The 14,815-nt window shown below is 48.3% G+C and overlaps 1 protein-coding gene across 1 annotated transcript; it reads right to left on the bottom strand.

Annotated features, from left to right (window-relative positions):
- Positions 1-3,151: 3,151 nt before the first annotated feature.
- Positions 3,152-12,115, bottom strand: CALR (calreticulin). The gene is made up of 9 exons (XM_066593630.1): positions 11,960-12,115; positions 10,041-10,142; positions 8,890-9,093; positions 7,196-7,290; positions 6,791-7,000; positions 6,595-6,708; positions 5,653-5,796; positions 5,480-5,572; positions 3,152-4,268 (listed from the first exon to the last, which is right to left on the bottom strand). Exons 1-9 carry the CDS (start codon positions 12,045-12,047, stop codon positions 4,071-4,073), a joined length of 1,248 nt encoding a protein of 415 aa, XP_066449727.1. The 5' UTR covers positions 12,048-12,115; the 3' UTR covers positions 3,152-4,070.
- Between the last annotated feature and the right edge of the window lie 2,700 nt (positions 12,116-14,815).

Below are 14,815 nucleotides of genomic sequence, written 5' to 3'. Positions count from 1 at the left end.
TACCGGAGCCTTATGTGGCAGAGGGTGGGACTGCTACGCCTGCACCGTTATATAACTATACTGTTGGTACCATAGGACACTAAAGATTGCTACAGGTGAAGTACTGAATGTTACCACCAGATGGCAGCAGTCAACTCCTGTCAGAAAAATACTACATAGCTGATACTGCCAGATTCACATTACCCAGAGGAGTGTGTATGGCCTGATGCGCCGCCTCACCCCTCTTCTGGGTGCCCTCCTCGGGGAAAGACGATGCCCTCCCGACCCACGCACTTTTTTGGTACTCTACTTATGGATAGACGGTACCCCCTTTTGCTTCGGCTGGGGAATAGTTCAGCCTACTTATACCATTACAGGGCAACCAAATCCATGCAATTGCATGTGGGCTAAAATGGGGAATATGGGATTGGTGTAGGGATTCATTCCATAGAGGTGGATTTTTCTGATGGAAAGCCAGAGGTGGCAGTAATGACGCGGTCCATTAGACTAACAGTACACAGGTCGATGGCACCGGGTGATTAGGAATTAGCATTTTAGGGGTCTCTGACCAAGGCCCATGGCGCACACAGATTTTTCTAGCAGCTTCCCACTGTAGATGAACTGGCATTCATTGTTAAATTGATTTTTTTTGTTTTGTTTATTGCTTGCGCCCCCCCCCCCCCCCAGTGGATTCACTGCAGATTACCCATACAGAAATAATCCGCAACCCCACCTCTCAGCCTTTTCCTCCATAATTGGTTTTAACCTTCAATTTACAAATGTATTGGCAGATGCTTATTCAAGTGTGAGCCATGATAAAAAAGGAACATGTTGGTATTCATTATCCACACGTGACATCCGCAAATCAAAAACCAAATGCACAGGTGTTTAATGAAGTGCGGAGGCCCAATGCTTCCCTATGGGCGGCGTGATTTGCAGATACCACACATATTCCGCAAATCAAATCCGCCCGTGGACATTGGTCCTTATACATAGAAGCATTGGTGTGTGGGTGGAGGGACAAGAATGACCATATATACAAGTATGAAGCGGGTGGTAGGGCCTCACCAGGGAGAACGGATGACCATATTTCCAGAGAGCCATCATGACATGTGAGCGTGTATTCACAAAACAGGGAATTAGACGAGCTTCAAGTTGTAGCTGAACAGCAGATGTGCAAGGAGAGGAAGAAAAGGGGCAGGGGAAATCACTGCCAAGGCCAGTAGACTTAAGTAACGAATGAAGGGTATACAGTTTTTCTTTTCCCCCGATGATACAGTTAGGGTAATCCACATAGGAGTTAAAGGCCACAAGTTAATCTGCTGCAGGCTCATCCACACGGCTGATGCTGTAACGTGTAGCTGTACTTTTATAAACACGACACAAGAGCTTTGATGGCGATTCCCGCTACAGAGCCCGTTGCGGCCAGCCGAAATGAAGGGTCTGCTCTCACCTGAGCACTGCGCCCCCTGCCGCTGTCATTATTGATTTGCAATGCCAACAGCTAAACAGGCATATAGATGTCTATAGAAGTCTATCTCCAGCTGCTGAGCCAGGCCTGCTGGAGGGGTACAGCACCTGGACGCCAGGGATATATAAAGATACCTTTAGCCAAGTTGCTGACATGTCAGTTCCTCGTAAAGCACCATTACTGATGAGTCTCATCTCAGAGGTTTCTCCATGGACGGGGTCCTGCGCTGCAGATTCCGTTTCAATCAAGTTGGGTGAAATCCAAAACAAACTCCATGTTACATATCCAGATTTTGCTGCATGTTGGTGTGGGCACGGACCGGCATCACATGGGTGTTTGCATATTTGCACACCTCAGCACTGTTTTTGCAGAATAAACTGCTTTTGTACATGCAGCTTATTTTACTGGACTTTTGCACCTGCAGGTCAGGTTCATTTGCACATGGCAAATATGAGATTGGCTAATTGGTTCCAACAGAATTAGTCAGTCTCTGCCTGTTCTTGTGTATGGCACACCTGCCACTGATTTCTATGGGGGGCTTTGGTGCACAAACAGAATAGAACAGGTTTAATGTTTTGCACATGCAAAATACAGCCGTGTGAACACATTGAGAGCAATGGCTTCTATACTCCATGTAGCATGCATTAAACTATTGTTTGATCATTTCTAATTTTTTTTAAGCTGCAGATTAAAGAAAATTGCAGCAAGAGCTAGAATGCAACAAATAAAGTGTTAGAAGGGCTACCGTAGTTATAGGATAAAGTTTCAGGCTTTCCCCCATCCACTGGAAGAATAAAAACTGAGATCAGTGGGGGGGCCTGACCTGCTGGGACCCTCACCAATCTTAAGACAGATCTAGCCCCCCGCCCCCTCAGTACCTAGTTGCTTCCCCATCACTGCATGGAGGGCAGGGGCACTCGCCCAGCCAACCCAGCATGGAGCGGATGGAAAGAGCCTAGCACTCTGCCATCGCCACCAGTCCCACTGCAGATGCCTGACCTGCTCTTTATTCATGGGAGGCACAACCAAGAAGTGCAGCATGAAGAAACAGGACCCACATCCTTGGAATCAGTGGGAGTCTGACATTTAGACCCCCCACTGATCCATCAGTTTTTCACTCTTCCAGTGGATGGGTGCAAACATGGAGAGAAAAACTCTGCAGCCAGAATACCCCTTTAAAAAAGCATTGTTATTGGGCAACATCCCTTTAATAGGGGCTTTATAGTAAAATAAACTGAATAGCACTTGCCTCTCTGCCCCCAGGATCCAGCATTGCAGCCCCACTCTGGTCCCAGCATTTGCTGTGACAGTCCATGAGCCAGGAGACCAGGGACACTGCAGCACCTCCATTCTCCTGGCACTGGTGCCCACAACCTGAGTGCATCGATGCCAGGAGTTCAAGAACATAACCCTGCAGCAGCTGACTGCTGATGCCGGTGGTAGAGAGGCAAGTATATCATTTTACTACAGGGTCCCCATTAAAGGGGATGTTGTCCAGTACCTCACAGCTTCTCCTTTAAGTGCAGCCACATAAGTTGCGGCTTTTCAATTCACTTCTCAGAATCCTGTGGAGCAGAGGGCACATCGTACCAGCCAAGTGCAGTCTCACTACACAGAGGTCCGTTATAGCGGCTCGCAGCTATAGCGCTGTAGTGTTTGAATTTACAAAACTTTATTTGAACAAATCAGAAACCAATACAGTTTGGACACAATGTATTTAATTAGAAATCTTACCTGACATCTGTACATCCCAAAACATAACCCATTCCATACATTCTGGCGAAGAGCCCCGCATCAATATAAATTAGAAGGGTATAGCCTGAAGCAGGGCGATTCTCACAGGACACTGAGGGGCATGTGTTGGCAAGTCAATTTAAACACTTGTGGTCAGATGTCAAGAGGTGTCTACAGTGGAACATCAGCACTTGATACTGCTGACTAGAATGTGAGCTCTTCTACAAGAGGGCAGACAAATGCCAAACCCTAAACGGAGACCAATAGCAGGTAAGGAACATCAGGGCAGACCCATCACCTTAGCAGACAGCCATCCTGTGACCAAAACCAGTTCTCACCACCTAGTAGTGCAAGTGGCATAGAGCCAGACTGGCATGGCATAAGATGGCATCCCACTGTAGCGGCCAGGGTCCGTCTGAATGCTATAAACCCCTATAACTTATTCAACATATAGGGCAGAACACTGAATCATCTTGATACTGCAATGAATGACCTGATCTTGGGAGTTTAGGGAGTAATGATGGCATTTGGCAGCGTACACCACCTCATAAGCCCCTCAGACAACTTAAAAAAAAAAGAAAGTGGTTTCTATGGACCAGTCAGCAGACCACCAAGTACTGTAATAGGGACTTTTTCTTCAATGGAAACATAGAAAGGCGGTGACAGAACTAAAGACAGAAGGGTCAGAGGAGAGAGGAGATTGGGAGGATGGGGGAACATTGACAGACCATTTTCCAAATAAAGGGTTAAAACAAAAACTGTAAAAAATATATATAAATTTAGAGTCTCATAGAGACAGAAAGATCCCATTTCCCCTCTCCTATCTAAGACATGACGCCCAGGGAAGGGGAGCGCTGGTAGGGAGGACAGAAACAAGCCTTCATCCTTAAAGCTCATCTTTCCGAGGCGTTTCATCGTCCTCTTCATCTTTCTCTTCCTCCTTTTCATCTTCGTCATCGTCGTCATCATCATCTTCGTCAGGTTCTCCCTCCTGTGGCTCTTCCTCTTTCCTTTTCTTCTCCTCTTCCTCCTGCTTCTTGCGTTCTTCCTCATCTTGCTGTTCCTTCATCTTTTTCTCTGCATCCTGAAGATTAAAGGGAAGAAACATCAGAAAGGATCTTTTCCAGCAAGACATTAAAGAGACCCTCCGGGCCTGGAGAAGCAAAGATGGCCAAACCAGCTTCTCCGACTACCTGATGCACGCTGCACATAGTATGCATTAGTCCAAGACTCTATACAACTGCTTTGTCTAGTGCCGGCCAATCAGATCAGATCAGCGTGCCGTGTCTTAGACTACTAATGCATTCTGCAGTGTGCATCAGGTAATCCGAGAAGCTGTTTGGCCATCTTTGTTTCTCCAGGCCTGGAGGGTTGCTTTAATGATCTAGCCTAGTTACAGGGTATATAAGCTACATGATTAGCAGCTCTAAGTGGATTAGCGATACTACTGACAACCATGTCTCATATGGCTGATCCACCTCTAAGAAGCTGATCCCATGAAGTCTTGCTGTTGCAGGGACAGTGCTATATCATCAACACCCTCCCCATATACCCTATATAAATACAGCAGCGGTGAACATTCTCAGCCACTTAACTCACATCTACAGGAAAGCAGAGATGTGCTTAGCACGCTCCTTGCATCCTATAGAAGTGCATTGCTGACCACTACTCCAATCAGATGCATCAACTCCAGATCACTGGGGGTTCCAGCAAACAGATAGTTATACCACATAGGGAATAAAAGGTCTTAACGGGAAACTCCTTTAAAAGGGGTTATCCAGTTGCAAATGCTCTACTATTGATGACCTATCCTACAGAGGCCAGCAGGCGCCCACCGATCAGCGTGCTTCCAGCAGAAATCTGCTCAGTCTACATGCAAACAGCTCTGTTCTCCCTGCAGTGGTCAGGCTTGGTGCTACAGGCAAAGTTACCATTGAAAAGAATGGGAATTTTGCCTGTAACACAAAGTCTGGCCACTGCAGGGAGAATGGAGCTGTCTGCTTTCGGAAAAAATCAGCTCCGTGCATGAACACACCCTCACTAATCTTTGAGTGCCTATTCTAAGTCTAGGTTATTAAGTTACAACTAGACAACCCCTTTATGAGCTGTTTCAAAGTGAAAACCCCCACTGATGATCCTATATAGTAGCCCCATAAAATGCCACCAGCATGTTGGCCAGTGAACCTCCATACACTGGAAGAATCGATCAAGTGCGTCATGCATTTTGGAATGTGAATGGTGCAAACACCACATTTACTAAAATGCCATGAAACACTAAACACTAGAAGTCGCTACCTTTGTGACACCCCATGTCTTTAAGGCTTGTTCTTCTGCGTATTTCTCATCATCTGTAATCAGGAAGTTGTCAAAGATGGTTCCAGATTTCACCTGCAACGGAGGAATATCCATCATGAGATCAGAGGTCCCACACAAGGTCATGCAAGATTGCCATTTGTTTATATCCTTACCTGCCACAAATCAAGGCCGATCACCCCAAACTCGGCATAGTAATAAAGCTTAGGATCTGGGGTGTACTCTGGGTTATCGATCTCAGGGTGGACCCACTTTCCTTTGTAGTCAGGGTTATCGATCTGATGGGGTTTCCATTCTCCCTGTCAGGACAGAAGGATCATTTTAGTTAGAACATGGAAATTCACATAGTGCTTTTTAAACATGGCCTGCAGCTTGTACCAACCCAGGAAGCTTCCATTGCCACCAGGCACCATTAAAGGATTTGTACCAGGATATAAAGTTATACCCTAGCTGTAAGGCTAGGGAATGACTGGGGGTGGTCCAGCTGCTTGGACCCCCACACATTCTGTAAGCTGTGGTCCAAATGGTTCCAGTGTGAACAGTGCAACGTGCCTGCACAGAGCTGCTACATTTGTTTCAATGAGAGCGCTGGAGATGGCGAGTGCTTGTACCCAGCAGTCCCATTGATGTGAATGGAGCCACATGAATGTGTGACTGCTGCCCAATTCAGACAGGAACCTTCAAGACTTCCCTTCCCCACCTTCATTCTCCCAAACAGGGGTCCTCCACTAACCGGAATGTTATCCTGTATCCTACGGGCAGGGGATATCCATCTTGGCACAACCCCTTTAAACAACTGGCACATCATTTGTTTGGAGCAAGAGCTACAATATACTGTACAGATCGTATAAAAAGACTTAAAGTCCGATGACGGAGGGTGGGATGTTCTTGCAGCAGACCTAACTGCTGCCCACTACTGCCATAGGGTTACACCATTTCTAATGAACCCTTTTAGGTGCCCACAGGCAGGTTACTTTTTGGACATAGTAACCCATCAGTGACTTCTCAGCCACATTCAGTATTGCTGCATTTGCAGAGACTTCCAGTTTAGTATCTGTAACTCTGTCAGGCTTATGTGACCCCAATAGTCGGCTCACCTTGTATTCAGGGTTCTGGATGACAGGGGGCTCCCACTCTCCATCCATCTCCTCATCCCAGTCTTCAGGTTTCATTGCATCTGGGTCAGGGATGTGCTCTGGCTTGTCCCAGTCCTACAAGGATTGGAAAAGGATAAATTCCAGTTCTAGAGTTGAGAACCTAGAACCTTACTATAGGCAAGAGCCCAGCACTCACCTCTGGCTTCTTGTCCTCTGGGTCATCAATCTTGGGGCGCTCATCCCAGTCATCAGGCTTCTTAGCTTCAGGATCTTTGATCTTCTTGGGAGGAAGGAAGTCCCAGTCATCCTCCAAGTTGCCAGATTCCACCTTGCTGTTGTCAATCTTCACCTCATAGGTGTTATCGGGACGTACAATCAGCGTGTACAGATGAGAATAGACATCATCCTGATGGGAGAATCAGAGTCCATGACTAAGGAGCTACTCTAAGGTCAATGGCAGCATACATCTGCCCCAACCTGGCCCACTAGTTAGGGAGAGGGGAGGCATTGGCATGCTGGTCCATGTATATCTTTACATATCTCCACCCACCCACAGATGCGTTAGCACTAGTTGTGATCAGACAAGGTGGCATCTCCTCACCTTACAACGGATGTCCTTGTTGATTTGTAGGTTCTTTCCCTTATAGTTGAAGATGACGTGAACCTTCTTTGTAGGAGGACCACAAATATCAGGACCTAAAAGACAAACACGTAATTAAAAATATAAAATGAAGGCGACCCTGCAGTCCTGGACAAAAACATGGCCAAACGCTTCCAACTACCTGGATCTACACTGTCCATCAGTATGTATCGTAGTCCAAGACACTACACCTGCTTTGGTTGGCCAGTGCTGCCCCCCATGAGCAGCGATGGCCAGACATATTAGCATGTAGTGCCTGACTAGTGATGCATACTAATGCGGTGTAGATCAGCTAGTCAGAAGCGGTTCAGCCATCTTTGTCTAGGCCGGAGGGTCGCTTTAAAGAATGCTCTTGACAAAACTGATTCACTGTAGCAGCTGAGGGGGTAGAGCCTGACAAAACAGTCTAAGATCACAAGTGAGATTCGTCCTGCGCCACCCTCCTGGGCCCTAAATTAGGTTTGGCCAAGTGTGCACAACACCGGCATCATCTCTTCTATGACTGATTGTAAGTAACGTTCTGCGAACAGGATGGTAGTCACTTTAGAATCAGGCTCCTGATTGGCAATGGAGGATCACATGTCCACCCTGTAATCACCATCAGAACACAGTTGAAGTTAGAATGTAACTGGTGCAGAAGTGGCAGCGGCTACCATATACCTGCCCCAGGGATCCGCAGATAGTTGCTCATATAGGGCAGATTTAATCAGGCATGCTGGCTGGCAGCTGGGATTTTTCAGGAGGGTCAACAATTCCATAATGCAGTTCAGTAAGACACAGACTTTAGGCCAACTGCACATGGGTCAGCGTGATATTAGGCTGTGAATCCCACCCCCATATCACGCTCCCCACCATGTGAATTCCCCAGGGAAGCAATGCGTTTTCATGTGAAAACTGCCTCGCATCACTTCAGGGATGAAGCGATCCTCTGCTGCAGCCGGCCATGGCGGAGGATCACAGAGTTTCCTCCATTGTTTTCAATGGGCAAACCTCACACCACACTGTGCCCCTAGCACATGGTGCAATGCAGTGCCAGCCCCATTGAAAACAGCGGGTGGTGCGATACGAGAACATGCCGCGATTTGTTTCCTGCATCGCAGTGCCATGAACGGAAACATCGCTCATGTAGATAACCCAATGGGGTTCATACTTTTGCATCTCGCCCGTGTGAAGCTGGCCTTGGGTAGCCAAAGGACAAAAAGCCTTGGGAAACCAAAGACAACTAAGAACGACGCATTTTAAGGGGAGGGAAAAGGGAGAATTAAAGGTGGAAGAAAAGATAGAAATGCTAGCTGATAGGCGTGTGGTATAATTTACAGAACTGGTTAAAACGGGGACTTAAGATCGAATACTGTAATGCCCCTATAAAATAATCGATGTGATATAATTCTCTGTAAACGCCATTTATAATATGCTTATGTTTGTAATTCATGAAATTTTAATTAAAAAAGTTTTTAAAAAAGTGACGCATTACGTGAGCACTGGTGACTTGTTCCACTGCTACTGTATGCTGAACCCAAAGGGAGTCCTTATATACAGCTCCCTTCATCTGTATACAGTATTACAGCTAGGACAACTGCCCCACCAGTCTCACAGGACCGTACATGGAAGTCACTAGTCATTGGTGTTAGTAGCGCCCCCTGCGTGTTACCTACCGAACATGATGTTGTACTCGGACTCTCCGTGCATGTCAGTCTGGTCCAGTGTGCTAGGGAAGATCTTCACGTATCCACCGCCGCAGTCAATGTTCTGCTCGTGCTTGACGCTAAACTGGACGACAAGTGCTTTATCCTTATTGGAAAAAGAGGTGAAGCTGGCAGAGTGGGCATAGAAGCGGGCATCCTGGCTAGTCTGCAGACCTGAAAAAATAAAAATAAAAAATTACAAGACCTAAAAATACACAGAAAAATAGTGATTGTGACACCAGCAGGCAGGGACTGGAGCACAATTCGGCACCCTGAGGCCATGCTCTGCGCCAAAGGCTTTATTTGAAGCCGGCAGCATTTTGTCCTGTAACACACTGAATGGCACGTCAGCAGCTACACGGAGCCACTTATAGTAAGCGGGGGGTATCTGGAATGCCTCAGGTCCCGCAATTTTAGTTCTTTCCTGGTTCAGTTCTAGGAGGGAGCTAAAGAGAAACCCAAAGCAATGGCATGAAGCAGCCTTACGGGTGAAGCCTACAGCGCCCCCTGCTGTTCCCACAATCTACAGCATTCACTGACTGTTACAGGGCACTGAGGCATGCTGGGAGTTGTAGTCTGCAGAGCATCTGCACCCTCTCTATAGCCAGGACTGTGGAGTTGGTAGAAGTGTACAAACTCCGGCTCATAAAAGAGTTTAGATTATAAATCTGGTAGAATCCCATCGATGCACAATGTTACATATTCCCTTCACAGGAACTTAGCAAAGTTTTGAAGTGTCCTATAAATATACGTTCTCTCCATCTAGGCTTTTAGCAGATTGTTCTGGGCATGTTCCGTTCTCTACAGACCAGTAGAAGGTGGCAGCGGGCACTCATCTAGAACTGCTTGAGAACAGGAAGACCGTAAGAGGGTAAAAGCCTAGCTAAACTGCCAATAACCTTTGTATAAAACAGTAACATAGCGTGTAAGGCTGGAAAGAGCCCCATGTCCATTCAGCCCATTACCCCCCCCCCCCCCCCCCCATGTTGATCCAGAGGAAGGCAAAAGCCCAAGGAGTAGAAGCCAAACAATCGCGGATCAATGACCAGCGTATGATCCCCAGCACCCGGAGTGGGACGTTTGGCTTACCGACCCCAAGTCTTGTCTGCAGCATCACTCACCCTTGTCTTTTTCAGCATCTCCGTAGAACTTGCCGGCGCTGAGCTTGAACTGGCCGTAGTCGGACTTGTGCTTCGACTCTATCCAGCGTTCCTTCCAGCCATCTGAAAGACAAGATGTTAGACAGGTAAGAGCAGCGCCGACACCTGCTGATGCACCACTAATACCTCATCTACACAGGACGACTGTTGGCCAAACGAGTGTGCAACGTCACCGCTAGTCGGCGCAGGTGGTTACCACCGGCAGATCGCCGCCGAGTCTCGCTCACTTCCCTACATTCTATGTAAAGCGATTGGATGCAGCGAGAAGAGAGAAGCAGGTTGAAAGTAAAGGACTAAGTACAAGAATGGCGCGCGCTGGTTTCGCATTTACACGTAACGATCACACATTTCTGTTCATACAACTTTACACGACAATCACCATAAAAGGGATACGGCAGACTTACAACGATGACCCACCCTCAGGAGAGGCCATCAGTGGCTGATGGGTGGGGGTCCGATGACACACCCTCAGGAGAGGTCATCAGCGGCTGATGGGTGGGGGTCCGCCGGACCCCTGTTAGTGCTGCGGGCTCAGATGGTCACTGATTACACTGACCATCGGCGTCACCCCCACTGCGGTCCGTGGGATCACTGCCGCCTATTACACTCTGACATCCTGTCACGTTATAATAACCACCGGTGCAGCAGTATATTACACTTCCGGCCCGACCACCGACATTGACATCTAACCCCGCTGCGCTGACAGCAGACCGGAGGATCAGTGGCAGCGCCAAGCGGCAGACACCGCCAATCAATAATAGACACCCTATCCCGGCAGCGGGTCATCCATAGTAAAAATCTGTCTTTGATGTTAAACATCCTCACCCTGCGCTGCACAATGACAAAACACGCCCAGTAATAACCAGCCGGGCACCATGTGGGTGTTCCATGGCATCGATTAGGAAGTGCCCACCCCCTGCGATTACTACAGTATAAGGAAGCAGGATGTCCATCGGTAGAGCCCATTCTCAGCGCACGAGCCGAGCAATGCTTTCCTATGGAGGAGGGGAGATGCGGCTCCCTCCCCCCTCCTGCTTCCAGAAGATTCAATGCTCCATACATCTGCATGACGGTCAGGAAGGAAGCGGCGCCAGGATGAGTCAGGATGGACGACAACCCAAGACAGCCGCAGCGTGCACCCCACAAACATCGGGGTGCCATATATGCACCCATTATAACATGAGGATACTATATAATGACAGGCAGAGCACTACCACCCTGCAGCAGGCATCCTCACGATGTGCTGCCAGCTGTGCCAACTACAAGGTCAGACTATATGCTATATGGAAGGACTGCCATGGGCGTACGGTGCTACGCATCACACGCAGTGCACAGTTTAACACGTATGTAACATTTCCTGCATATTAAACCCCCAGCCTACAAGTCATGTAATACACACCAATATATGACAGATTCTTTAAGCACATGAAAACCGCATGTCTGAATGCAAATCAACCGACTCAGGACTGCATGTCATAAATATGTATATAGCACATGCGTGTGATACGCATCAGACCGGCAGGACAAAGCGGAACAAAAAAATAAAAAAAAGCACAGATTTGGGGGTCAGTATGGAGATGACACCCAGCTGGGGATGTGGGTCCCTTTAAGGACCGGGCAGCACCGTCTCCAATATAACCCATGGGAGCAGCAGAGGACACACTGACAGTAATGACATACAACATCACTAATTAGCCCGCGCCTCCCGGGACACACAGCACCAGACTGCTGCAATAACATCCTAGCAGCAAGCAAGAAAAACACCTTTCATTGCAAATGGACTACAAATCCCAGCATTCCCTGCTATACAGAAGCACCACAGAGCACGCTGGGAGATGTAGTTCTATGACGCTAAAACTCCGCCGTGTTTTTTTTTTTACCTCCGTCAGCGAACTCTTCGGTAAAGTAGACCTCAGCAGAGCAGAAAGCCGCCAGCAGCGGGAGGACGAGGAGGGCGATGCGGGCCATGGTGATGCCCTGAGAGACCGATCACCAACAGGAACCGAGAACCACTGAGCACCGAGAGCTCGCCGCACGCCGCTCTTATATGCCCTCAGCGCTCCCACCCATAGGAAGCGTTTCTATTGGCTGCTGCGGTACCGGTGGCCGCTCTCTATTGGACAACGACTTCTGTCATTCAAGGCACCCAGATGGCTAGTTCTGATTGGACGAGAGGTTAGCCAACGAAAAAGCACCACGCAGGGGCCTCCTACTAGTCGTTTGTTGGTTGGCTGAGGGTGTGCAGACCTGGAGGAAGGCTGCGGGGGTCGTCACGTGGTGAGGCGAGGGAGAAGCGCGGCACGTGATCTTTTCTGGCCAGGGCGTGGCCTGCTGTGCCTGGAATTAGCATAATATCATCATTTGTAATATTAGTGAGGTGATCATTCTAGAGAAGTCTGCAGCGCCCCCAACCCAGTGTAGCCTGCGGGTTGTCATGGTGACCGGCGCTTTAAATCTAAACCTGTGTGCGAATTCTTCTCTTTCACGATCGCTGCTTGCTGTCAGTGAATGGGAGCGTGCTTGTGTCTATCCAGAGGCTGGAAAGCTGGACAGATCTAATACGGGCGACTGCAGTGTCCTCCTTCAGGACGTTATAGGTCCCGGCAATGCGCAATTTACACAGGCGAGTGCGATGGATGTCCGAGAAAACCAGACCTGTATCGCACTCGTATAAACTGCGAAGGGATTCCACGTTAACCATTCACATCCCAGAACCTGTGAAAAAATCCATTTACGGGTGGTTGCGAAATGTACAAAACTCGCCCTGAAATAGACCCCATTGTCTTCACTCGTCTGCCCACCTGCCGGATGGTTCGCTGTCAGCGATGCGGCGGGGTAGAGGCATCGCAGCGGGTTCTTCTGCGGAAATCTCGCCCATTGTTTTCAGTGGGTAAGACAAAAAAAAAACAAACCCGCACTTGGATGTAATATGTGAGTTTTAATGCGATTTTTCTATTTTTACCACTGAAAACACCTGCAATTTTCCCGCACGTGACTATCACATGTTCAGCGCTAAAGTGCGATTTGCTGTCAGATCACAACGCACTCGCAGTGACCGTCGCAGCTTACAAGCGCAGGACGGGTCTGAGTTTCTCAGAGCGATATCGCGCCCAACCATGCGAATGCACCCTGATTGTACATGTAATGTTTTATTGCGCCTGCAGAGGGCGCATGGAGCTTCCAATTGTGGGGAGAGAGAAGCCGGATGTGCTGCATCAGCCCGGATGGGGAAGCGCTTTACATGGGGTCCACTAGACAGGTGCCGCACGCTTACACTAAATGGGCACTTTATAAGGGACCCCCTCTAGTAGCGGGGTCCCTTATAAAGAGGATGCCCCTCAGAGGACGTCCTCTGCTCCATTCGTCGTGGCGTAGATTCCAGTGGGTGATGAAACCGTTGTGCAGGGATATTGGCCCCTGTGGACAGGAAGCTTCTTGTAGTTGCCGCACATTAGATGGAGGTGCTGATGGGCTGGCAGGAAGGAGTCATCGATTCATGCTGCTTGCGCCAACTTCTGCCCCTCTGAGGCTGCCACCTGCCCAGTCAACCATTAGTGCAGCCAGTGATTTGCTTTTGAAGCTGATGCCAGTATTTAGGGTTCTTTGGCTGTATTAACCCCTTAGTGACGCGGCCTATTTTGGACATGAGGACACGACGATTTTTTGGGGGAGGATTTTCATCTCCACTTTTCAAAAGCCATAACTTTTTTATTTTTCCGCCAGCACGGCCGTATGAGGGCTTGGTTTTGCGTGGCAAACTGTGGTTTTTTGGTACCATTTTTGGGTACATATAATGTATTATAAAACTTCTATGACATTTTTTTGTAGGACAGTGAGAAAAAAAGACCTACATATTCAGCCATTGTGTTTTTTCTTTTTTACAGCACTAATCCCACAGCGTAAATGACATGAAACATTTTTTCTGCGGATCGGTATGATTACAACAATACCAAGATTATATACTGCACCCAGCTCTCTCGCAGCCCCTAGTAAGTTTTCAGGACCTTCCTGAGGGGCGGGACTTCTCTCTGCAGCGCCAAGAAAGTTTCAGGACCTCAGCTGAATAGAGGGAGCTGCTGTGTGTACAGCAAGCAGTGCTTTCCCCTTACAAATGCCCTGACTCCACCCCCTGGAATCTCTGGTGCGGATGCCGCCTCAGTATTCCATGAAGGCCCTGACTCCTCCCCCTGGCATCTGTGCCCCTCAACGTAGGGTATGCAGCGCTGACACAGTGGGAAGAGTCAGGACCTTCACTGAATACAGAGGCGGCATCCAACCCAAATGTGGAGGTGGAGCTTTGGTGAGTTAAACCTTTGTTGGGGTGATTACTGCCCCGCTGAAGGTTTATTACTTTACGTTGGGGCAACTGAGAGGCAGCAATATTACTATTAGGGCCACTAATATGGTTGAGGCACCTGAGAGGGCACTATTATTACTGGGGTCGCAGAAAAGGGGACACTATTACTATTAGTGCCACTGACGGGACACTGTTACTACTGAAGCCACTAAGAGAGAGTGCTATTACTATAGGGGCCACTGAGAGAGGGAACTATTACTACTAGGATCACTGAGAGGAGGCACAATTACTACTGGGATCACTGAGAGGAGGCACAATTACTACTGGGATCACTGAGAGGAGGCACAATTACTACTGGAATCACTGAGAGGAGACGCTATTACTACTGGAATCACTGAGAGGAGACGCTATTACTACTGGGATCACTGAGAGGAGGCGC

The sequence above is a fragment of the Eleutherodactylus coqui genome, chromosome 2 (assembly GCF_035609145.1).
Source record: "Eleutherodactylus coqui strain aEleCoq1 chromosome 2, aEleCoq1.hap1, whole genome shotgun sequence".
Taxonomy (NCBI): Eukaryota; Metazoa; Chordata; class Amphibia; order Anura; family Eleutherodactylidae; genus Eleutherodactylus; species Eleutherodactylus coqui.
The sequence above is the reverse complement of the archived record's forward strand: the minus strand, read 5'-3'. Positions and strand labels throughout refer to the sequence as shown.